The sequence below is a fragment of the Mustela erminea genome, chromosome 3 (genome assembly GCF_009829155.1).
Source record: "Mustela erminea isolate mMusErm1 chromosome 3, mMusErm1.Pri, whole genome shotgun sequence".
In the NCBI taxonomy this organism is placed as follows: Eukaryota; Metazoa; Chordata; class Mammalia; order Carnivora; family Mustelidae; genus Mustela; species Mustela erminea.
The window spans coordinates 71,937,362-71,964,539 of NC_045616.1; the positions used below are offsets into that span (position 1 = coordinate 71,937,362).

At 38.6% G+C, this 27,178-nt stretch overlaps 1 protein-coding gene across 1 annotated transcript in view; it reads right to left on the minus strand.

The window, feature by feature from the left end:
* The window catches only part of LOC116587206 (endogenous retrovirus group K member 13-1 Env polyprotein-like), a 43,759-nt gene extending 17,152 nt beyond the window's left edge, over positions 1 to 26,607 (minus strand). Inside the window, exon 1 of the mRNA XM_032337917.1 lies at positions 26,468 to 26,607. Coding sequence (XP_032193808.1) covers positions 26,468 to 26,607 — 140 coding nt within the window. The remainder of the gene's footprint in view (positions 1 to 26,467) is intronic.
* Between the last annotated feature and the right edge of the window lie 571 nt (positions 26,608 to 27,178).

The window sequence follows — 27,178 nt, forward strand, 5'->3', positions numbered from 1 at the left end:
ACGAAATGAGAGAAGATATTTGCAAATGACAGTACAGACAAAAGGTTGATATCCAGGATCTATAGAGAACTCCTCAAACTCAACACACACAAAACAGACAATCATATCAAAAAATGGGCAGAAGATATGAACAGACACTTCTCCAATCAAGACATACAAATGGCTATCAGACACATGAAAAAATGTTCATCATCACTAGCCATCAGGGAGATTCAAATTAAAACCACATTGAGATATCGCCTTACACCAGTTAGAATGGCCAAAATTAGCAAGACAGGAAACAACATGCGTCGGAGGGGATGTAGAGAAAGGGGAACCCTCTTACACTGTTGGTGGGAATGCAAGTTGGTGCAGCCTCTTTGGAGAACAGTGTGGAGATTCCTCAAGAAATTAAAAATAGAGCTTCCCTAATACCCTGCAATTGCACTACTGGATATTTACCTCAAAGATACAGATGTAGTGAAAAGAAGGGCCATCTGTACCCCAATGTTTATAGCGGCAATGGCCACAGTCACCAAACTGTGGAAAGAACCAAGATGCCCTTCAACGGATGAATGGATAAGGAAGATGTGGTCCATATACACTATGGAGTATTATGCCTCCTTCAGAAAGGATGAATACCCAACTTTTGTAGCAACATGGACAGGACTGGAAGAGATTATGCTGAGTGAAATAAGTCAAGCGGAGAGAGTCAATTATCATACGGTTTTACTTATTTGTGGAGCATAACAAATAGCATGGAGGACATGGGGAGTTAGAGAGGAGAAGGGAGTTGAGGGAAATTGGAAGGGGAGGTGAATCATGAGAGACTATGGACTCTGAAAAACAATCTGAGGGTTTTGAAGGGGAGGGGGGGTGGGACGTTGGAGGAACCAGGTGGTGAGTATTGGAGAGGGCACGTATTGCATGGAGCACTGGATGTGGTGCAAAAACAATGAATACTGTTACAGTGAAAATAAATTAAAAAAAAAAAAGAAATAAAAAAGACCTAAATAAAATGAAGATAAAATAGGCCTGATAAAGAGTTCAAAATAGGAGTCATAAAGATACTCATTGGACTTGAGAAAAGAGTTAATGAGTTCAGTGAAAACTTCCACAAAGATAGAAAACACAACCACCAGTCAGAACCTAAGTATTCAACGTCTGAAATGAAAAACACACTGGAAGAAATCAACAGCAGATTAGAAGATGCATAGTGGGTCAATGATCCTGGAAGACAGGGTAATGGAAAGGAACCAAATTAAACAGTAAAAAGAAAAGAGTAATAAAAAATGAGAGTGGGTTAAGGGAACTCTGCAACATCAAGCATAGTAGCATTCATGTTACAAGGATTCCTAAAGGGAAAAAGAGAAGGGGACAGACAACTTATTTGAAGACATAGTACATGAAAACTTCCAGAATCATAGGAAGCAACAAACACAGGTCTCATAAGCACAGAGAGCCCGTAACAAAAATCAATCCAACGACGTTAAGAAACATAGTAATTATTTACAAAAAGTAGTAAAATATAAAAATTGAAAAGCAGTAAGAGAAAAGGAAACAGTTGCATACAAGGTAAACTGTAACTGTCCCTCAGAACAATGTATTACTTAGAATATAACCCATGAGAAATTTTATTGGTTACCAAGCATGTTTAGATATAGCCTCAAGAAAAGCACATACTGACAACAGGCCTCTGGGGGAGAGGACGATATACGGCCTTCAAGAGGAGCAGCTGGGAACACCCCGCAGGCTCAGGCCTGCTTCATATTTCCCTTATCTCCCCTTCCCCCCCATTCCCCAGGGCACCTGTGGCTAATTAGATAAGTCCTTTGGATGTGCTTGCTCAACTATAAACTTTATACTGCTTGACCAGACATATTGCCTTCCTTCTTGTTTATCTGTAAGGCATATGACTAATGTTTGGCCTTCTTCAGCTCTTCCGTTGGTTACTGTTTGTATCTAATAAAAGTGGGACTGAGGAGTTGTTCGGGGCAACAGTCTTTTCTACTGTTGTCCCCTGCTCCCTTTCTCTTGCAGCTGACTTGTTTGTGCCTCATTCTTCTCCCGTGTGCCATCAGGAATTGGCTGTAAACCCCATAAGGCTATTGACTGGGTTTTCAGCAGGCCAGAGGTAGTGGCAGGATATATTCAAGTGCTGAAATGAAGAACCCCCAACCAGTAACACACTACCTAGCAAGGTTACTATTCAGAATGAGAGAAAAAGTTTCCCAAATGAAAGTTAAAGGAGATCATCACCACTAAACCAGACTTCTAAGGTAAGTTAAAGGGAATTCTTTAAGTGGAAAGAAAAGGGCCAAGCCAGAAGAAAATTATAAAAGAAAAATATTTCACAAGTAAAAGCAAACATACAGTAAAGGTAAATCAAATCAGTAAATTTAGTATAGAAGTTAAAACAAAGTTATAAAATCAATTATATCTACAAGAATGAGTAAAGGGATACACAAGTAGATATAAAATATCATATTATATCTATAAAATGTGGGAGGAGGGAATAAAAATTTAGTGCTTTTACAATGTGTTCTGACTTAAACACATCAATTTAATACACACTGCTATATACATAAGATGTTACATATGAACTTAATAGTAACCAGAAATCAAAACCTTGTAAAAGAAAAAAAAAAAAAAGGACAAAGGAATACAAGCCTAATATCTAAGAAAGCCATCAACCACAAGGGAAAAGATCAAGGGAAGAAGACAGAAACAGAAGAACTACAAAACAAGTAGCAAACAACGAGCAAAATGGCAATAATCAACATACCTGTCAAATAAATGTAAGTGGACTAAATGCTGCAATTAGAAGACAGAGTGACTGAATGGATAAAGTTAACAAAAACACAAGACCATCTTTATGATGCCCACTAGAGACTTACTTCAGAACTAAGGACTCATATAATCTATAAGTGAAGGAATAGAAAAAGATATTCCACACTAATGAAGGCAAAAAAATTTAGAAAGAAAGAAAGAAAGAAAAGCTGGAGTAGCAGTACTTTCATCAGATAAAACAGATTTTAAAACAAATACTATAGGGGTAGGTGGGTGGTTCAGTCAGTTAACTTGTTTTTGGCTCAGGTCATGATCTCAAGGTCATGAGGTTCTGCCTCACTGTCAGGCTCCTTTTTGGGCATGGTGACTGCTTAAAATTCTCTCTTACACTCTCCTTGTGCCCCTCCCCACCATCAATCAATCAATCAATCAAATACGGTAGCCAGAGGTAAGAAGGGCATTAAATAATGATAAAAGGATTAATCCAACAAGAGGATTTAATTGTGAATATCCATGTACACTACATAGAAGAACCTAAATACATTAAGTATTAACACACCTAAAGAAAGAAATTGACGGTAATAAGTAATACTGGGGACTTTAACATCTCCCTTACATCAAGGGCATAATATCCAGAGAGAAAATCAGCAAGGAAACAGTACATGAACAGTGACTTTGAAGGCCACACTAGACCAAATGGCCCTGATAGATACATATGAAACATTCCATTCAAAATACACATTTTTTTTTCAAGTGCACAAGAAACATTCTCCAGGATAAGTCACATGTTAAGCCATGAAACAAATCTCAATAAATTTTAGAAAACTGAAATCCCTTCAAGCATTTTTTCTGACCATGATGGTATGAAACTAGAAATCAATTACAAGGAAAAATTGGAAAAAAAAAAAACCCGCATATGCATGGAAGCTGAACAACAGGTTACTAAATAAACAATGCATCGCTGAAAATATCAAAAAGCAAATATAAAAATACATGAAGATGAATGAAAGTGCAAATAAGAGGCCCATTTCTTCGGGACACAGCAAAAGCAGTTCTGAGGGGGAAGTTTATAGTAATACAGGTCTATCTCAAGAAAAGAGAAATCTCAAGCAACCTAAGTCTACAATGAATTAGGCTAGAAAAAGAACGAGGAAGGCCTGAAGCTAGTAGGAAGAAGGAAAAAATGAAGATTAGAGCCAAAATAAATACGGTAGAAACTACAAAAAGTAGAAAACACCAATAAAACCAAGAGCTAGTTCTTTGAAAAGATAAACAAAATTGATGAACGGTCAACCAAACTCATAAAAAAAAGTAAAAATCAAAAATGAATGAGGAGAAATAATGGACACCAAGAAATACGAAGAATTAGAAGATTATGAAAAATTATATGCCAATAAATTGGACAACCTAGAAAAAATGGGTAAATTCCTATATATAATCTCTTGAAACTGAACAGACCAATTACTGGCAGTGAAATTGGTTTAGTAATCGAAACACTCCCAACAAATCAATGAGTAGGACTGTAGGGCTTTATAGTTGAGTTCTACAAAATACCTAAGAAATAGTTAATATCTATTCTTCTCAAACTATTACCAAAAAATAGAAGAAGGAGGAAAACTTCCAAGTTCATTTTACAAGGTTGGTATTATTCAGATACCAAAACCAGTTAAAGACAATAAAGTACATGCCAATATGTCTTATGAACAAAGATAGAAAATCCTCAACAAAATATTTGCGAACTGAATTCAACAATACATTAAAAGGATCATTCATGATGATCATGTGACATTTATTCCTGGGGTGCAAGCTTGGTTCAATAGTCAAGAATCAATCAATATGATACATTACATAAATAAAAGGAAGGATAAAAACTGTATTGTCTCAATAGATGCAAAAAAAATCATTTGACAAAAATCCAACTGCTGTTCATGATTAAAACTCTCAACAAAGTGGGTTTAGAGGGCATAAGCCTCAACATAATAAAGACAATATATGAAAAATCTACAACTAACATCATATTCCATGGTAGAAAATGGAGAGCTTTTCCTCCAGGATAAGGAAAAGGCAAGGATGTTCACTCTTGCCACTTCTATTCAACATAGTACTTACTGGAAGTCCTAGCTGTAGTAATCACACAAGAAAAAGATATAAAAGGTTTCCAACTTGGTAACTACCAAGTAAAACTGTAACTCTTTGCACACAACATTTTTCTAAATGTAGAAAACCCTAAAGACTAACAAAAAACAATCAGAATTGATCAATTGATTCAGTAAAATTTCAGGATGCAATATTAACACACAGAAATCTATTGCCTTTCTACGCACTAATAATGAACTAGCAGAAAAATAAATAAGAACATTCATAATTATACCAAAAACAGTAATATACCAACAAATACATCTAACCAAGAAGGTGAAAGACTTACACTCTGAAAACTATAAATACAGATGAAAGAAATTATAGAATACACAACAGAAAGATACACCGTGCTCACAGATTCAGACATCCAATATTGTTAAAATTTCCATACTACCCAAAGCACTCTACATGTTCAATGTAATTCTGATTAAAATACAAATAGCATTTTTCATAAAACTAGAACAAAAAATCCTAAAATTTGTATGAAACCACAAAAAACCCTGAAGAGTCAAAGCAATCTGAAAAAGTACAAAGCTGAAGGTATCACAATCCCAGATTTTAAACTATACTACACAGGTAAAGTAATGAAACCAGTGTGATACTGGCACAAAAACAGATACACTTATCAATGGAACAGGATAAAAAAACCCAGAAATAGACCCATGCCTATATGGTCAATTAATCCATGACTAAGGAAGCAAGAGTATAAAATTGGAAAAAGATAGTCTCTTCAACGAATGGTGTTGGGAAAACTGGACAGCTCCATACAAAGGGATAAAACTGGACCACTTTTTTTTTTTTTAAGATTTTATTTATTTATTTGACAGAGGGAGAGAGATCACAAGTAGAAGAGCAGCAGACAGAGAGAGAGGGAGGAGGAAGCAGGCCTCGCGCTGAGCAGAGAGCCTTATGTGGGGCTTGATCACAGGACTCTGAGATCATGACCTGAGCCGAAGGCAGAAGCTTAACCCACTAAGTCACTCAGGCACCCCTGTACCACTTTCTTACATAATGTGCAAAAATAAATTAAAAATGGATTAAAGGACTAAGTAGAAGACCAAAACCATAAAAATCAGAGAAGGAAATATAGGCAGTAATCTCTTGAACATCAGTGTTAGCAGCATTTTTTTCTAAATAGTTTTCCTCAGGCAAGAGAAACAAAAGCAAAAACTAACTATTGGAAAGGAATCTATTCACGAAACAAAAGGCAACCTACTGAATGAGAGAAGATATTTGCAAATGATGTATTTCATATGGGGTCAAGATCTAAAATATATAAAGAACTTACACAACTTAACACCGCCCCCCCCAACCAAAATACTCAGAAAAAAATATGGGCAGAATACCTGAATAGCCATTTTTCCAAAGATGACAGAGGTCCAGCAGACACATGAAAAGATGCTCAACATCACTAATCACCAGGAAAATGCAAATCAAAACAAGATACCAACTTAAACCACAGATCAAAAGGGCAAGAAATTCTAAGTGTTGGGGAGGATGTGGAGAAAACTGAGTCCTTTAATGCCATTGGTGAGAAGGCTTATTGGTGAAAGTTCTGTGGAAAATAGTATGAAGGTTCCTCAAAAAATTAAAAATAGATATGTGATCCAATAATTTAACTATGAGATATTTATGTGAAGAATACAGAAATACTAACGGGAAAAGATATATGCACCCTCTGTTTATTGCAGTATTACTTATAATAGCCAAGATTCAGAAGAAACCCAATAATGATAATATACACATACGTACATATACGTAAGTGTATATGTGTATGTGTGTGTGTAGAAAGATTACCCAACCATAAAAAGAAATCTTGCCATTTGTGAAATCATGGATGGATTTACAGGGTATTCTGCTAAGTGAAATAAGTCAGGGAAAGAGTAATACTGTATAATTTCACTTATATGTGGAATCTAAAAAAAATAAAAACCCCAACTCTTAAAGACAGAACAAATGGTGGTTGCCAAAGGAAAAGCAGATAGGGGATAAGCAAAATAGATGAAGGGGATTAAGAGGTACAAAATTCCAGTTATAAAACAAGTACATCATCGTGATGAGAAGTACAGCATAGGGAGTAGAGTTGATCATACTTTAATAATGACGTATGGTGATAGATGGTGTCTATGTTTATTATGGTTAGCATGGAGTTATGTATAGTGCTGTCAAATCAAGTGTTCTACATTTGAAACAAATATAACATTGTATGTCAGTTTTATTTCAATAAAAGAACAACGAGGTCTGGAGGTAAGACAATTTTAATTTTGATAAATTTGATGGCTAAGTGATATCATCAAGATTCAGGCTCCTTCCATCTTCCCATTTTGCTGCACTGCAAATTCCCTTTTAAACTTTAAATGGCTGCCATAGTTCCATACATCAAAGGTAGGAATAAGTCCCCCAACCAAAGAGGGATTCCTTTTTCCAAACTGTTCTTTTTAATACAGAAAGAAAGTTTCCCAGAAGTCTCTCAAATTTCTCCTCACATCTTAATGGCCAGAAGTTTATCACATGACTATGGTTATATAGTCATGTGATAAATTATCACCCTAGCCCTAGCAACGGCTGTGGGGTGATAATTGGCTTGGGTCAGTGGTCTCAAACTAATTATGTATCAGAATCATCTGGAGGTCTTGTGAAAACATGGATTTCTTGGCTGCTGCTTCTAGAGTTTGATTCAGCAGGTCTGAGGCATGGTCCAGGCATTTCCTTTTCTACCAAAACTGTGAATGATATGGATGTTGTGGGTTGAGACCACAGTTACATAACTGTTGGTTTAATCAAACATGATGCAGTCCTGGTCCTGGAGCTGAGGCTGGACTATTAAGAGGCAGAGAGTTTCCCTCATGGCTTTTTTATTAAAGGAAGAAAGTGCCCTACAATGGGATTTAAGAATATCAGACTCAAAGGACCATGCCATGGGTTATAGACAAATGCATATAAATTGCCAGTCACAGTGTGTTTAATAGATGGACCTTATTGTTTTTACAAATTCTGTTATAGGTCGACATTGTATTTATAAACTAAATTTTACCTGAAAATTTAAGTATGCTTTTTCATCTTTATTCAGGTCTTTGACAATATATTAAACAGGCCAAGAGCAGACAGAGAATACTAAAATGTGCAGTAGATTCCCCGGACCAATAACATTAGTCCACTAATCAAAATGTTTATGATTTAGTTCCTTAGTGATTTCACTTCATTAAAAATGTCATTTTGTCTTATTTTTCCATCTTATCCAAAAGCATGTCTTGAGAGACTATAAAATAATTGGCTTCCAAGTGGCATATGTATCTCTAAAAAATATAGAATAAATATTTTATTAACAATATCTAACATTTTTATGGAGTGCTCACCATGTGTCAGATACTGTTCAAATTATTTTACATGAGCAGGTACTATTATTATTCCTATTTTACAGAGGGGGAAAGTGAGCAGGTAAAAGTTGAAAGGTTTTCTCAGGGCCATGCGACAGGTCAAAGGAGGTAGTTTGATTCTAATATAAACATGATCTCTACTAATAGGCACCACCACACATAAACAGTACAGGAAATGGGCATGATTGCAATTCAGTAAGACAGCTGGTACCTAAAACACCCTCTCGCACACAGACACATACACACGTCTCTTACACATTCCTTTAAATGTTACATACTTTAGTAGGTTCTAGTTTTTTGAAAATGGTTCAACAAGCCAAGATGCATAGGACAAGATGTATCAGGGGTTACGGAACCACTGTGTGGAAGAGGGCCATAATGAAGGATAACAGAAGCATTATATATAGAAAAGCATTTTTTAAATGTTATATTGCTTATTTCATAGCTTAGTAAGCATTTAGAGTAGAAACATTTGCAAATGTTTTCAACAACTTTTGCAGTTTCACAGTGGGTTGGAATCGGAATGAAACAGTGAGGGATGACAACTGGGAGAACAAGAATTGGCATTAGACTAAGTCAATTCAGGATCCAAACCCTCTGTCATGATCCTGTCCTAGTTGTCTAATCAAGTTGCCACATGTTTATCTATGGTATTTCTTCATTAGAAAAGAAATTTGCCATTCACACTAGAGCCTGCAGAGGAAAATTAACTGTAACTCCCAATTCTAGAACAAATTTCACAATAAGGGGTTCTTCAACGTTCAGACAATTGAGGGGGGGTGCAAAGAGAAAGGCATTCAGAATGGTGTTTCTCAAATTTGACTACTTTCAACAGAGATTCTTGGGAGACTGGGTTCCATGTTTTCTGTGATAATGTTCTAAACGGTTTTACTTTGTTCATAATCTAAACAAATTAGTAGACACTTTTCCAGGATTACCTGGAAGACCACATTATGTAGCAGAGGTGTGCCATGATCACAGTATCTGCTCTTGTACCTCTGATCCCTGTTGCAGTGAGTGAAGACCAGCCATGCTAAACTTCTCATGGGATGCTTCTCAAACTGGTTCCTCAAGACACCCTATCTGGTTCATCTTTAAGTGACCAAGAAGTACCAACTAAATAAAAACCTCTTTATTTGAGGTGAAGGACTATCTTCCAAGTGTTTTGGGTCCCTTGCCTCTGTTTTGAGGATTTTTCTGTCTGGGATCTCAGTGACCTTCTTTTATCTCCTGTTTACTTGCTTGCTCTTTGCAACTTAGCCAGGAGTCTTTGCATCCCAAGAATACATTAGTTAGTACCTTGTAAATGCCCCAGATCTACCTGGCCAAGAATTTCAGCCAATCTAGGCAACTAGGCAGAGGAGTTAGTCAAAGCTCTTTGGCTGTCATTTCTGTTTCTGACACTTTGTGTTAGGTCTACTGCACCAGCAAGTGTCATAGTGGGCTCCTCTTTCCCACAGAAATACATCAGGTAAAAACTCAAAATCATTTTTTAAACTCTGAAAATAGAACAGTCGCCTCAAGCATTGTACAACACAGAAGCAGTAAGTTATGCTATCTTAATTATGAATGCATCAGATATGAAGGCCATCTCCTCCTCCCAGATTTCTCATGAAAAGTACATATAGCATTTGGGTTGTTCATCTAGGCTAGCCTGCCTTTTTCAGGGGGTCAGGAAACCTACATAGTTCATGAGGCTCCCTTTGCTGTGCTAGGGCTGAGGTTGCCTTCCCTGAGCATGTATTTAATTCAGTAGTTCTATTTTGAGCATACATGGGAATCACTGGGAGGGTTGGACCCTACCCTCCGAGTTTCTCAATTTTCATTCTGACGGTTTCCAGGTGATTCTGGGAGCAGGTTTTAATTGCTACTGCTTTAACTTTAGGCTTTTTTTTTTTTTTTTTTTCTTGACAGACTTACCCAGTTGGATGTAATAGGTCTGTCCTGCTTCCTTTTTCTCCATTAAGAACCACCCCAACACTCTTTGGGGAGTAGCTTACAACAGGGAGACTTCTTAAAAATAAGGGCATGGTATTTTAAAATTTAAAAAATCACATTTCAGATATTCTGTTACAACTTACGATTTTTGGATCCAGGTAACAGAAATGATTTTAACTAAAATCATTAGTAGACACCATGTGGCTCCCAAAGAGATCCCCTCTTTCAGGCAAAGCACCTATTCCCCAACAGCTCCAAGGACTGTGGTACTGGCTTCTAGTTCTCAGAGAATTGCCTTTGACTACTGAGAGCCATTTCAGCCAGCAATGTCTACAGATATTTCACACCCACTTCCGCTTACTTTCTCCTCACTGACTGATATAGAGGTATCCAAGTCTCCTTGACTCAAGGTGGGACAACTCTGCTCTGTGGTACAATTATGCTCTAAAATTGTTCTGTCCAAAATGCTCTAGCCACATGTGGCTACTGAGGCTTTGAACATGGCTAGTTGGAACTGAGATGTGTGGGAAGGATAAAATACAGAGATTTCAAAAACTAAAAAAGAAGGAATGTAAAATGTGCCACTCATGTTTTAAAGTAGTGATTATACATTATAATGACACTATTGTATATATTTGAGATTCAATAAAATATATTGAAACTGATTTCACCTGTTTCTTTTCACACAGTATGCTTCTACTGGGTTATCTGGTTGGGAACTTCCACAGCTGCATGAGTCAGATCAAGGCTAGAATAGGGCCTCCTGAAGAAGTCAGGATCGCATGAGTAGAAGGCGGTCAGCTACCCAGAGGAAGGTCATGATTCCTTAGAGAGTTTCCTCTCTGAACCATTTCTTGAATCCTGAATCTACTGACTAAAGAGAGATTGGATCTCCATGAGGAAAGATCCTACAACGCTATGAAAAAAAAATATAGTACTGTATATACTTGATTCTTCCAGTGCTCCTCCAAAAGACACTTGCAGTCATTTATGAAGGTAAAAATAAAGCAGGGAAAAGGGAATACCCATACATTCTGAAGGCTGTTTGATACAAGGTCCATACTGACAAAGACATCAGGGAATGATCACTCATCCCCTGATAGAATAGGGACATACCAGGGTCACAATAAAAGGAGCTGCAATCACACAGCAGGTCATTTAGGTCCATGTCTCCAGTTCCCAAGTATATATTGATAATAGAATTCTCACATTTATTCTTCAGCCCATTAAACCCAAGCTTGGAAAGCCAAGTAGATCCCCTGAAGGCGTGCGTTCCCTACTCCTGCCAATCCAGTAAGTAAAGTAATAATTCCTCCCAGTGAAAATTACAGAGATTAACACTGCACTCAAAGTCTTTTTTTTTTTAACATTTTATTTATTTATTTGATAGAGAGAGATCACGAGTAGGCAGAGAGGCAGGCAGAGAGAGAGGGGGAAGCGGCTTCCCACTGAGCCAGATGTGGGGCTCGGTCCCAGGACCCTGAGACCACGACCCGAACCAAAGGGAGAAGCTCAACCCATTGAGCCACCCAGGCGCTCCTGTACTCAAAGTCTAAAAGAATACAAGGAGAGCTATCTCAATCAAACCTCCATTTAATGGACTGGTCTGTCAGCTGGAAAAACTAATTGGGTCATGACATGTCAGTGTATTATCACACACTTAATCAAGTAGTATCTCCAGTTGAAGCCCCCAGTATATAATTGGTTGGTGTTCATCTTTAAATGCATATTTTTCCTCCATACCCATCAGAAAGAGTAAGACGTGATTTGTCCTTACACTAAACAGCCAATGGCATAGCTCAGTCTATCTCCAGATCAGTAGCAACTCTTCTATCTGCTCTACAACTTAACTGCAAGGGAGTTGGGCAGGAGTTGGACAGTCTGTAGGACATTACTTTCATTCTATGTTTTTATGGCATACAGTGACCCATAATGCCTGGGGGAAAAAAAACTCATGTATAGCAGAGATTGGGTAATAAATCTCACAAAAAATGCAGGGGTCTGCAACACTGGTAAAGATGTTACATGTCCAGTGAGCTGAAGTATGTTGAGACATCCTCTGCAAAGTGAAGGACAAAATGCTGCAACCTGTACTTCCTACCATTAAGAGATCAGCAAAATGCCTGGCAATCCTCAAGGGCTTTTTGAAGCAGCACTTGTGAATATCATTATGGGGAGGTGAATGTCTGTGAGTTTTGAATGAAGTTCAGAACAAGCAAAGGCTCTAGTAGGTTGAGGCTGCAGCACCAGCAGCTCTGCCACTTGAGTCATATAAACTAGGTTATTAGAGGTGTCTGTGGTAGAAAATGAGGAAAATTCTCAGAAAATTGTCAGTAGATGAAATGTGGGGCAGAAACCTAGAATTCTGGGGCGGAAAAGGCTATTCAATTCCTTCCAAAAATTGCACACTATCCATAAGACAAGTCTTAGAATGTGCCTGAGACATGGGCGAGATTGAGCATCTGAGCATGGTACACGAAGTGACCATATGGCCATAGTTGCCTATCATGACCTGGGAGACTGTCAAACCCCTCCACACACAAGGTTAGGAGGGCCCAGCAGCATGTACTGTAAGACTGTAAGATCCATGGGGAAACGAAGGAGTACTTTCAAAAGAGTTGAGCAAGTCTAGAGGCATAATAAAGTGGTATGAAGAGGCGGTGTACATCCATTACCTATCACTATTGCCCAGGCACTTATCCCTGAGCTCACACTTACGAATTTCCGGAGGAGTGGGCACTGCCCATGGCCAGCTATCAGCTTCTAAACACAAATGGACTGATTTTAAACTGTAACTGCACCCAGGGGCACACCAGAAACACTATGATGAGGGGGGAAAATCCCCGCCAAAGGGCAAAACTTCACTTAGTGTGGAGAAAAAAAGAGGCCCACAGTAGGATAAACATGTAAGGGTAAATGGCTAATCAGGTTTATCAGGGACACAGAATGAGCCAGAAACATAGATCAAGGTCAAGGAAATGAAGAGAAGAGACATGGAGATAAACGTATGGAGTAGATACAGTATGTGCAAATTTTTATATGCACACTAGGGATTATCCTTCCTAGAATGAGGCACTAAAAATATACCTAGACAGCTGTGTTGAGACAAGAATATTCTTTTTTGAAAACTGAAGGGACTACGTGCGGCAATGCCTATTTTCATAGTTGTTCTGATTTAGGGAGTGTGGTGAGGGAAAGTAAAATACCTGGTTCAGTGACTAGGATTACAGATTAGGAAGTGGACTCAGATTTACTACAATGAAATTAAGCAGTGTGAATTTTATTCTTTCAGGTTCCAGATTGGGTAAGACTGAAATTCTTATCAGTTTCCTAGCTTTATTACAGGAGACCACAAGAGGTATTTATGATGAATTTTCTGGCTTCCAAGTTCTTATGGTATTTAAAATTATTACAATATTCTTAGAAAATTATTTTTGTCATTTGAACATATTGGGAACGAGGTTTCAAAAATCTTTGTTCATAGTTCTTTCTAACCATTATAATTTTTGAGATTAGAAGTAAAGCTCAAGAGACCTGAATGAGTGTTCACTGAACATAGGGGGGCAGAATACTGGCCCTTTCAAAAATCTCCATGTCCAAATCCTAGAATCTGTGTAAAAGTCCATGTTTTAATCCTAGTAACTTTCTCTTATATCTCAAAGGGGGCTTTGAAAATGTGACTAAGATTAAAGACCTTGAGATGGGAAAAGTAGCCTGGATTACCCAGGTGGGACCCACCTAATGAACAGGACTAGACTTCCCTAGTCTTTATCTCTTCATCTGCAAAATGATGTATTACTGAGGATGAAATGAAATGCTACACAGGACGGCACCTGTAAAACTTCAAAATGCTGTGCAAACTATAGATTCTATCTGATTTAGAACCAGTTGATGTGGTAATCTCAGGGGAAGTCCTTTTGGTGCAAACAACCAATTACACTGATTGTTTCTCATGCTGGAGAGTGCAGTAAGGTAACAGAAATAAATTATTTCCAATCCTGTTTTGGTACATGAACATTTGGCAAAATCTAAGCTTAATGAGGTCATGAGGATAAACACAGAAAGTTCTGTTAGTGAAGATTATATATACATCACAAGAGGAATAAGGGACAGAACCATTGCTATTTTAATGTAACTTATGGAAAGGTAATTAACATATGCTACCAGAAACCAAAGGGCAGATTCCATTTCCTTTTTAGCGTACTGAGTCTGATTTGATTATGCGAATTCTGAAGCACCAACAGCTACTTAGTATTATCAGTCTCTTGGTCCTGATTTCTTAATCAGCTGGATAATACAAAATAGCAGCTTATCTCTTGAACATGGTTCATTAGCTTAGCTCATTAATTTTCAAAGGGACCACAGATCTTAATTAGGTAGGTGGATGGGCCACTCTTTGCTCTTGGAGAGAATAATTTCCAAAGAATCTTTTAAAATTTAGGCCAGTTCATTCTAAATTTTTTTTTTTTTTTTTTTTTTTTTTTTTAGGACAATCAGACCTTGGCAGTTAAGCATCTTAGCAAGGTTTTTTTTTTTTTTTTTTTTTTTTTTACAAGGAAGCTAGCTATTCAAGCTAGTTCTAGTGAAGGGAGATTAACTTCAAAGATTCCACAGGCAACTTCAAAGGTATAAGAACTGAAATACGGGTCCACTTGTAAAACCAGGAATTGCGAAATGAGAAAACATGGCCTGCTCATCCGCTTTTTATGGAGCTTTTGGTCTTTTCCTTCCGTTTGTCTCTAAATGCTTATTCCATCTTTTATGCAGATCTCTGTTTTCTACTGAGTTGGGGGCACACATATAACTAAAATCACTATCTCAGGCCAACGTCCATGTCCATTGATATCAATTTCAAATATCTTTTCCCTCATAGTGCTTCTTAGTTTAAATTAAATGTGGAGAGTGTGATTGATCGCTAGCTGGTTAGACAATTAGATACTGTCAGTCTGAAGGGGACTCCTAGTTCAATGAGCTGTGGTGTTGAGGTCACATGGTCCACATTTGGCTGCAGTAGTCTCCAACTTCTAAGTTAGGTGTCTAAGCTTGCAGTGAAGAGGGCATGGGGAGGCAGATACCTCTTTTATATTTAGTCCCACTTAAAGCTTGAGTTTCCTGCACTTGAAGAAGGAGTCAATTTCCCATTTGGTTTATGCCCTTGACCAAGGTTTTTACCCAACTTCAAATGGTTTTTTTTTCTTTTTCTTTTTTTTTTTTAAATTTTATTTATTTATCAGAGGGAGAGAGGGGGAGAGAGCGAGCACAGGCAGACAGAATGGCAGGCAGAGGCAGAGGGAGAAGCAGGCTCCCCGCTGAGCAAGGAGCCCGATGTGGGACTCGATCCCAGGACGCTGGGATCATGACCTGAGCCGAAGGCAGCTGCTTAACCAACTGAGCCACCCAGGCGTCCCAAATGCTTTTTTTTTCATGAAGAACTAATGAATTAACCTAACACAGTATCTTATCTCCAATAGACAGGTCATAAATATTGTAACAATTTTTGTCCTTTCTGAATCTATAATCCTAATCTTTTTGCAGTCATTTCCATTAAATATACAAATGATATGTGTTCACAGTTGGGATTATACTAAGGTTGTTGTTTTTTTCCCTTAAGAACTAATATAATGCTTATCACCCTGGAGTGCCATAAAGGCGATATGGCATGTTTTTCTGCTTTCTGAGGGAAGTTTCTAGGATCTAGTATCAAGTATGTACTGATTTTTAACTAGTAAATCAAGTAAAATTCAAGTTAGCAATAAAAATTTTAGTTCACAGAGTCTAAAACATAAAGCCAAAGCCAAAATCTAAATACCTCATTATAAAGAAAAGTTTGTCCTGTTTTATTCGTGGCACTCCATTACAAGAAACATAAATGTTACTGTGAGGAGAGCCACTAGCAATTTTTATGTGTCTGGTAATCTTGTGAAAAGTATCTCTAAGGCTGCTAAAGTTCTAAAATTCTAACTAATTTGAAGTTAATGAAGAAATTGATTATAAAACAATTTTTTCCTTTTTAAAGATTTTTTTTACTTGAGAGAGAGAGAAAATGAGAGTGCAAGTGGAGGGAGGGCAGAAGCAAAGAATCTCAAGCACACTCCCTCTTGAACTGAGTGCGGAACGCGAAATAGTACTCTAACCCAGGACTCTGAGATCATGACCTGAGCTAAAATCAAGAGTAGGACGCCCAAGCAACTGAGTCACCCACGCCTCCCACAAAATTATTTTCTGATGTAATTTTGAGCATGGGTCTATTAGCAAAAACCATTTAGAACTAAGATAAAGGACTAACAGAAAGGATATCAGCTTGTCTGAATTTACCTTCACTATGGTTTATTTCTGACCCAATAAAGGGGATAAGTGACATCAAGGATACAAATGACTGAGTTGCCACTCCTCAGTGTCTCTCATTTTTTGTAGAGGGACCCGATGTTGAGTACTTACAGTAGGCCTCATGTACTGAACAAGCCACAAGGTCAGAAGACAACAACAACAGTAACAACTATGTAGTGCTATCTTTTATACTTTTTGGCTGGAGAAGAGACTAAAGTAAGTTATTGCCTATTCCCTCCATGGTTATATAACACCATGTTCTATCTCTTTGTCACTAGGTTTTTTTGTATACCTGCCTATGGCTTACCATATAACACTACTTTTTCAATTTCACTTCAGCAAATTAAGGCCCTGAAAAAATATATCTCAAAACACTATTGCCAGGCTCTCCATTAAGAACACACACTCTGGAGCCAGAAAAAATGAATTTAGGTCCTGGCTCTGACAAGCTATTGGATATTTGTCAAGTTTTTTAACTTCTCTTTGCCTCAGTTTATCCAGATTTAAAATCAAAATAAAAAGACTTTTGATTCTAAATATAACCTAATCATCATTACTAGACAGATCCTCTCACAATAAAAAGTTATAATACTGGGAAAAATGTATAAAACATGTATTTTGGGCATTGGGCAACCAACAGTAGAATTCTGTGGTCAATGGGTAATGGAAGAACAAGTGAGATAATCACCCCAGCTTCCTGCCTGAAGGCACTTTCCCAACTTATATTTTTAAGTAGAAAGTAAACAGGTCAACAGTCTCACTTTGCAAAATAAAGAGACAGGATTTGGGGTTGCTAAGGTGAGTGAGATTTGAGGGATAGGAAGTTAGAGTAGAAGGAGCTGGATACATATATTCACTGAAGGATCCCCTTGATTATTTGGCTGAATAGACAACTGTTTAAGGTTAGAACAAAACCCCATGAGACCTGGAAAAAAGGAGCTATTAGGGGATTGTGAAGTGAACACAGATTCTAGATATCACATGGTTCTCGGAGACACTGGGATTAGAATTAGTGTAGAGATCTCACTGAAAACCCTAGGCATTTTATTGCTATCCCAGAAAAGTCACACTTTATGACTAGGGCTAATCTAGTCTTAAAGTGCAGGATATTCTAGATGCTCAAATGAAGACTAAAACCAAATTTTCACAGCATAAAGCTGACCCATCCATATACTAACTATGTGACAGAATAAATCTCAGTACTCTCTCAAATAAGATAAATTCAAACTCCCAAAAAGTATCACTCAAAATGTTCGACATAAAGAACAAGAATAAGTAATCCATAATGGGAATAAACAATCAATAGACATAGACTCAGAGATGTCACAGATGTTGAAATTAGTATACAAGCACTTTAAAACCACTACTGTAATGCCTGAGAACATTTTAAAATGCGGGTATAATATAGAGAAAGGAGTATAATAAAATACTGTATTTTTTTTCTTTGAATAACATCGTTTGCTTTATCTGAATTGAAAGTTTTCCTGCTTATACTTTCATTGGTACATGAGATATCAGAGAAGCAAGGATCAGGAAATTTGCCAGTAGGTTAACAGAAACCATTCAAGCTGAAGCATGACAAAACATAAAGGACAAAAACAAAAAAAGAAAAAAGAAAAAAAAAGAGAGACTCAATGACCTTTAGGACATTATCAGTGGTCTTATATACATTAATTTTGAATCCCAGAAAGAGAAGAAACAGAGACTGAGGGTAAAATATATATTTGCAAAAGTCATGATCATAGTTCTCCAAATTTAGTGACAATTATAAGCCCAAATATCCAAGACATTTAACAAATCCGAGGTAGATTAAACATAATGGAAACCACACCCAGGCACATTGTAGTCAAAATGCTAAAAATCCAAGATAAAGGGGAGATTTTTCAGAAGCTTGAGAAAAAGGCACATTACATATAAGAAAACAGTAAGAATGAGTTCTACTTCACATCAGAAGTAATACATGCCAGAAGACAATGGAACTACATTATTCAAGTTCTGAAAGAAAATTATCAGTGTAGAGTAAAAATAGATGGAGATCAATGGAACACAAGGGAAGCTTGAAATAGACCCATGCCACTATTAACAATGTCAGTTAATTTTGACAAATTTCAACAGGGGAAGGTAAAGCTCCTTTTTTCCCCCCTAAATTATGCTAGAGCTGAATCTCTAAATGGAAAAAAGAAATGAACTTTAAAACCTACTTGACACTATACTTAAAAAAGAAAAGTTAAGATGAATCATAAGCCCAAACGTCAAAGTCACAGCCAGAAGGTTTCTGAAATAAAACCTAGGAGACCACTGTCATTATCTTGGTGTAGACAAAATTTTCTTATCTCAAACATTGCAAACATTCACCCTGAAAGAAAAAAATGACAAACTGTACTTCAAGAAAATTTAAAACTTCCCGCTCATTAAAATACTCCATAAAATAATGAATAGTGAAACCATACACAGGAAGAATATATACATATTACGTATTCCTGACAATGGATTTGCATCCACGATATACAAAGAACTCTTAATATTCAATAATAATGCAAACAGCTTCAGTTCAAAGTAGACAAAGGACTTTAACAACAGATACCTCTTGAGTTGGGGGAAATTGGATGGGGAGATGAACCATGAGAGACTGTGGACTCTGAGAAACAAACTGAGGGTTTTGGCGGGGTGGGGGGGGAATGGGTGAGCCTGGTGGTGGGTATTAAGGAGGGCACATATTGCATGGAGCATTGGGTATGGTCCATGAACAATGAATGCTGGAAGCTGAAAAGGAAAAAAAAAAACACAGATGCCTCACAATGGAACAATACAAATGTTCAGTAAGCAAACAAATGTATGCTCAGTATCATGATTCATCAGGGACATACAAATTAAAAGCAAAAGGAGATACCACTACACACCCATAAGCAATGACAAAATTTAAAACGGGTGACAACACCAAATGTTGGTGAGGTTGGGGAACTGAAATTCTCAGACATTGTTAGTGGGAATGCTAAATGATACAACCACTTTGAGAAGATGCTTGGCTGTTTTCTGTAAACTGCAACAAGCACCCTACCTACGGTCTAACATTTGCAATCCTAGTCTAAGAGAATTGAGATCACATGTTCAGAGAAAGATGTGCACACAACTATGGACACCAACCTTATTCATAGCAGCTCAAAACTGTAAAGAACACAAATGTCCAGGGCGCCTGGGTGGCTCAGTGGGTTAAAGCCTCTGCCTTCAGCTCAGGTCATGATCCCAGGGTCCTGGAATCGAGCCGCACATCAGGCTCTCTGCTCAGCGGGGAGCCTGCTTCCTCCTCTCTCTCTCTCTCTCTCTCTCTGCCTGCCTCTCTGCCTACTTGTGATCTCTGTCTGTCAAATAAATAAAAATCTTAAAAAAAAGAAAAGAACCCAAGTGTCCATCAATGGGAAAATGAGTAAACCAATTTTGGAACACTTCCATGTTGGCTTATTACTGATTTATGTTACCAAAATGGCTGGATCTGGGCCAAGGAAGCCAGGCACAAAAGAGTATTTACTTTATGATTTCACTTCTGTGTAGTTCTAGAACAGGGTAAACTATGACAGAAATCACAAGAGTGGTGGTATCTGGAGATCATTCAGGAAAGGGAGCTTTTCTACAAAGAACATGAGGAAGCTTTGTGGGATGAAAGACAGTTCTGTATCTTGCATGCAACTGTCCAAACTCATTTTTCTCTATGTACATTATACTTCAACCCCCCCAAAAATGAGGTATCAATAGTAAGCACTTTGTGAGTGTTGTGCAAATCAAGTAAGCTATTATATATAATGCTAACAATAGTGATAAATTAGGATTCATTTAGAAGCATTAGAAATTACTATTGTAATTCATGTTGTTATCTCCAATGTCGTATTCATTTAACATATTACGTGTGGCTCTGCACAAATATTCCAACCAAGGAATAGATTTCAGAGTGTTAGAAATAATACCTCATGTTGTACAGAATAAGGCTTTTCTGGTAGTATTCAGCACTGCTGTGAAAAAGGCATTGCAGCTGTTTCTACTCATGAAACCTCTTGACACTGTGCAAATTTCCCAGCTGTGGTTTCCCTGCCAGCTGACTTCTAGATGGCTCTAAGTTTTCCTTTCCATTCAATTATCTAGAATTTTAAATACAAGTAATTAATCCCTTGATCAAATGGTATAGAATTAGACTGCTTTCACTGTGCCCTACCCTCAAGAGATCTCAAGCTCCCACAGAAGGTAACACTGAAAGCACATTTAAACAGAACACAAGGTGGTTTTAGAAAATGGGTTTTGTGGTAATCACCTCAAAATCCATACCCGGAAGCATTCATCCAATGGCATCAAACAAGAAATATCTCTCGCCTGAATTCTTTAGGCAATTGCTTCACGTACCCAGTGCAGTGGTGCTACCATTTCAGTGCGATGCTGGGGTGGGAATACCACAGAATTACCTTCTTCAAGGGACAAAGAGAAACCAAACAGTACAATGGTGTTGATACTAAACAACATGGGTTATTTATCTTTTAAAAGGAAGTGTGTTCTGCACCCCCTCTGACTCGGTAAGAAAACGCTGAGGGACAGAGGCCAACGACCGAAATCTGAATGATAAAATCGCGGAGTTGAAGAAGACGGTTTCCCACCTGCCATCAGCGGCGCAAACCAGCTGAAAATCATTTCTGAGGTCCTGTCCGCTTTCAGAGATTTCAAAGTTAAAAACATTCTACCCTCTGGAGGGTGTGGGTTTCCTTTCTGGCAGGTGCCTATGAAGTACACGGTAACTCAGAATAAATACCATGGGAGACTAAGAGACCAAAATAATTCATTAAATTAGCAAAAATTAAGCCCCACTCTAACTCCAATTTGCTTGGGTAAAATTATTTTGCTTTCTTTAAGAAACTAGATGTAATAAAATGTCCACCAGTTGGCTGGTGGTAGCCTCATTATCCCAATTCCACATAATTGCCGTGTTTGATCAAGCAAAACTGAACAACAGCTGGCCCAGATAGGAGTTGAGGCTCCCATTTTAAATAAAGAAGTTTCCAGAGCACTCATTCTCTCCCCTGATACCTCACTTTTATTTCCTGTAACATGGACACTCCATCCTAGACAGTTAATCCACAAAAATAATCTTAATCGTCTATATGTGCATTTTTATATTCACACACACAAAAAAGAAAGAAAGACCTTAGTTTTTTTGTTTGTTTTTGGAATATTTCTGCTAGTAAGTTGCTTTTTCACATGTAACATCATTTCAGGCAATCATTTACCAGACCCTTTTTATCATTCAATTAGAGTAGCTTGAGAAATTCTTCTCTGAAAATGCTACACAAAATTGGCTCAGTTAAAGTATCCCAATAAACCCACAGACTGATTTCAGCAAAAATCAATCTACCAGCCCTCAAACACCCACCAATCCAACCAAATAACACACCAGTAAAACTATATTTATAAACCTCAGCTTTTCACATTTTTACAAGGCCAACTGTAGCAATGCCTAACACTAAATTATGTAAGAACTATTTAGGCAAAGCAACAAATAGCAAAACGAAACAGACACACGCACAAATCCCTCTTAAACAAATACCCTGTCATGTGGCTATCTGACACTCAGCTTTTCATTGTCAAGACATCCACTTCAAACACATCCATCTCCAATCAACATACTGTCAACTGTAGTACACAACTACTGATAAAACAATTAGATAAGAAACTGGGCAGCCCCAACCAATGAAGTTCCCCCTTTAGAAAGCCCTGGGTAACCTAGGAAACTGACCACGTTAGTGATCCCCATCTTGCTTGTCCCTTTCCACATCCCAATCTCAGCTCTTAAATTTTAAATTCGCCAATGAAGAGGGAATTTAAAAAGCCCTAGGCAGGGCGCCTGGGTGGCTCAGTGGGTTGGGTCGCTGCCTTCTCGGGTCATGATCTCAGGGTCCCGGGATCGAGTCCCGCATCAGGGAGCCTGCTTCTCTCTCTCTCTCTGCCTGCCTCTCTGCCTACTTGTGATCTCTCTCTGTCAAATAAGTAAATAAATAAATCTTAAAAAAAAAAAAAAAAGCCCTAGGCATCCCATCCCTACACCCCAATAACGGAAAAAGTCCGTTCACCCTCCCTCACACTGAGTGGCCCTTAGGCACGTTTATCCCTTAGAACCTGTGCAGAATAAGTCTTTTTTCCAAGTTGTTTGGTGGTTGTTGAAGGGCATCTTGCAACCATAGTGAGAACCAGGAGGGCTGGTTCCACTGTGGGACCTGGGAACTGTTTGCAGAGGCTTGCCTTAAAGTAGGTAGAGGGCCAGGTCAGTGTCCCAGGCATTCCCAGCAGAGAGCAGCACTATCGATGAGCGAGGAGCAGCACCTGGGAGGAAACCTACTGCCCAAAGAAGTTCATTTCCGTTGTTTTTTTTCAAAAATCAAATCAAACGTGGTGTTTTTTTTTTTTTTTAACTCCAACTAAATTTTATGCAAAAATTCAACACTATCCCAAACTGGTTTGAGTGTGTCAAAGTTCCAGTTCCAGTAACTGTAATCGAGAAAGTTTTTGTCAAATGTGAGTGAAGTAGCTCACAAATGTATCCAACAAAGGCCATACGTCTGCATATATCTTAATAGGACAAATCAGAAACACCAACATGACCAGAATTTACGTTTAAATGTATTCTAATTTTTAATTAATCTCTTTAGATATATAGTGTGTTCCGAGAAGGGGTGCCTCATGGCATCTCCACCTTCTTTTTATTTATTTAATGATTAATTATAAAAATGGAATAACCATATTTCAAAAATTGGGGAGAAGGAGAAAAGCCAAAATACATTCATAATTATTCAGTTCATCATAATCAGTGTTACCTCATGTTTAAAAGAAAAATGTAAGGAAACCTCTTTTCTGCTGAAAAAATAAGAAAGGTCACCTTTTCTCTGGAGCACACCTGTTGGTACACACTCACGGGGCACCACATGGCTAATCTTTTAATATCTTTTAATATGTCACTAGCATAGTTGATGTTCTTCTTTTTTTTTTTTTAAGATTTTATTTATTTATTTGACACTCAAAGATCACAAGTAGACAGGCAGGCAGAGAGAGAGGAGGAAGCAGGCTCCCCGCTAAGCAGAGAGCACGATGCGGGGCTTGATCCCAGGACTCTGGGATCATGACCTGAGCCAAAGGCAGAAGCTATAACCCACTGAGCCACTCAGGCGCCCCCATAGTTAATGTTCTTGGGAGACGTGCTGGTAGTCTGACTGACCGGCACCTTCGTTTGTAATATTATCACCACCTGCTGGCAGTTTGGGATATTGCCCCCCCAAAGCCTAGGAAGGCAGAAAGCACCTAGCTTTCACAACTATTAAATTGTTGTACAATTTAATTGTACAATTGTTGTACACTGTTTCTACTTAATTCCAAGTAGTATACTCATCTGACGTTACTGAAACCTAATAGTCTGTATTCTTTTTCTTTTCTGTACCGTTCCGAATCTGGTAATCTTCCCTGTACAAAGTTTGTAGACCTGTGGCTGCCCCCTTTGGACGTTGGTCATTTTGCCTTAGCTCCTTTCTTAGAATCAAACCTCCTTATAAGAAAAGTATTTCTTGTACTTAATAAATAATCTTGACTGACTCACTGGTCGAAATAATATTTATAAACATCAGAAAAAACCACTAATATTTCAATGCAACATAATAATTGATGTGCCTCTTTGAATATTCCCTCTCACCTCCCTGTGACTTGGTTTCCTCAAAGATAAAAGCAGCCATCTACTGGATCTATACAAACTTGCAATCAGCACCTACCCACTTTTTCTCCTGGTTAAAACTGAAGCCGCTACTTAGAACCCCCTCATCCCACAGAAAGAGGATTCATATCCCCACTCACTCCACGTCATCTTCTCTTGCCAGGGTGACCTGCCCATGTCCTCTTGCTAAATCCGATAAACACGATTCAATCATTATTCAATGTGACCAATTGTTAACGTTCTGTACCTTGGACTATTTTCTTCTTCCGTGCATACTTTGTCTCACGTTTCCATGGTGCCTCACACTCTTGGCTCTCCTCTGACCTCTTTGGCACTCTCTTCTTTGGGTCTTATAGGATTCCTTCCTTGCAAGGTTGTTCTTTAAGGTTATTTCCTGCCCTTTGTGATCCTGCTGCTTCATACTTTTTTTTTTTTTTTTTTTTTTCTGGGAAGTGTCATTTACTATAAGCACCTGATTTCCAAATCTGAATCTGAATCCCAGTTTTCCTTTGGGGCTTAAGACCTTTTCGCTTACATGTCTCAGAGGTGAATGCAATTCAGCACACTCAAAATGCACTCTGTCATCTCTTTTCCAAACTGTCTTTTCTATTTCCCATCTCAGTGACCGGTCTCATTCTCCAATCTGAGGCCGAAGCCCAAAACCTTACCTTCACCCCTTTCTTTTCCCTACTCTCACAGTCAATCAGTTTTCCAAGCAATCCTATTCCCTGAGCCTATGCCCAGTCCCCCAGATGTCCTCTCCTTACTGCTACTTCCTAGTTCCGGCATCATCCTCTCTTTGCCTGGATTACTGTTTGCAATCTTGTTCCCTCTGATCCCTCCCAACATTGTTGATAGAGTCATTTTCTAAAAGAAAAATAGGACTATGCCTCTCCCATGTTTAGGAGACTTTGAAGTTTCATGCTGCCCTCAGGAGAAAGTTTAAAATCTTTTAACAGTTTACAAAGTCCTGCATTCTTTCTAGCCCTGATTCACCATTTCTTCCAGGACTCTGCCTTCTCACCCCAAGGGAAAGGGCATTCTTGTGATCTCTAATCTGTAATCTCTAAGAGTTGTACGGGCTGACCCCGCCCCCTTGCCCTCAATGTGTCCCCATTCACTTGCTTATCTCCTCTTCATTTTTAAGTTTCAGGCTAGCTGTTACTTTTTTCAGGAGAGGCTTTCCTAAAACTTGACATCTATCCCCCCCTCCCCCATGACTGTTATCCCACTTCTTACTAGCACTAGCTGTGTTCTCCGCACTGGACTGTAAATTCCTTAAGGACAGGGTCTGGTCTTGTTTACCATTATATCCTTTTTTTTTTTTTTTTTAAGAATTTATTTATTTTATTTGACAGAGCTCACAAGTAGGCAGAGAGGCAGGCAGAGAGAGAGGGGAGGGGAAGCAGGCTCCCTGCTGAGCAGAGAGCGGACATGGGGCTCCATCCCAGGACTCTGGGACCTGAGCCAAAGGCAGAGGCTTTAACCCACTGAGCCACTCAGGCGCCCCCAGCATTATATCCTAAGCACACTGCCTGGCACAGAGGGGCACACGTTAATTAATTGCATCCAGTTGAGCTCAACCATAAAATCATCTTTTAGCTAATTTTTAATAGTAACATTCTGTGATGCTGAAAGGTAGAAAGATCTTAAAGATCTTTCTCCTTCTTATATAAACCTTAAAATGAAGGTTTACAAAGGCATGTCTGTTGTAGAGTTTCTTTCTTTCTTTCTTTCTTTTTTTTTTTTTAAGATTTTGTTTATTTATTTGACAGACAGAGATTACAAGTAGGCAGAGAGGCTGGCAGAGAGAGGAGGAAGCAGGCTCCCCACGCAGCAGAGAGCCCAATGCAGGGCTCGATCCCAGGACCCTGGGATCATGATCTGAACTGAAGGCAGAGGCTTTAACCCACTGAGCCACCCAGGCGCCCCTGTTGTAGAGTTTCTAATAAGAACTTTCAAATCACGTCACCAAGAATCTTGGTTTCTAGAACAACTTCTTTTTCTCTAATACAAACAAGAAAATCCATAATCCATCATGCTGGGAATGGCATTAATCAGGAATTAAAGTTTAACCTTTTTACTGGTTTCCCAAGGCTGCCAATAACCAAGTCCCACAAACGAGGTGCCTTCAAGCAACAGAAATGTCTTCTCTCACAGTTCAGGACGCTGGAAGTTTAAAATTCACCTGTCAACAGCCTTGCTGTCTTCTGAGAGCTCTAAGAAGGAAAACCTGTTCCATATCTTTTTTCCTAGCTTCCATCCCATCCCTGACCACGCAGATTTCAAGTCTTTGCTGGGAACAACACGATTCATGGCCTCGCTCATCTCCGTGCCATCCTGGCGTTTATGCAAAAAAAAAAAAGAGGACGGGAGAAAAGGGATGCCATTCGGCTCTCTGTTCCCCCTGATCTCTACAAAAGTCCCACCCAACGATTTCCAACAGTATTTTACTAACTAGCTCTTAGCCTTAGCCGCTTAGCCACATCTGTCTCAAAGAGAAGAAAAGAAAATGTACATTTCCAGTCTTGTGAGGGATTCTGAAGCCTCTTCTATCTATTCTTATGGATATGTCTGCTCTGCACATTTTATTAGCTCTTGAGAGGGAATTCTTAAGATTGTATGCCTGCCAGGCTGTGCTGGGTGCTGACAGCTTCCCAATTTGCTTTCCCTCAGGCTCTGTTATATATATTAAGATTTGTGTGCTCCCTCGCCATTCTGCTGAGTTGTTCCTGCTTCCTGCCAGCGCTTGCTAGCTATGCGCAAAGGCTTGCTCTTGCTGCCCTCAGGGAGCCCGACACGGGATGTGGGTACGTGCAGGCCAGCTGGTGGGCCAGTCTTGGGGTGATCAATAGGCTGGTTTCCCAGGGGCTCATGGAGTCTGCAAAGTGGTTCATAG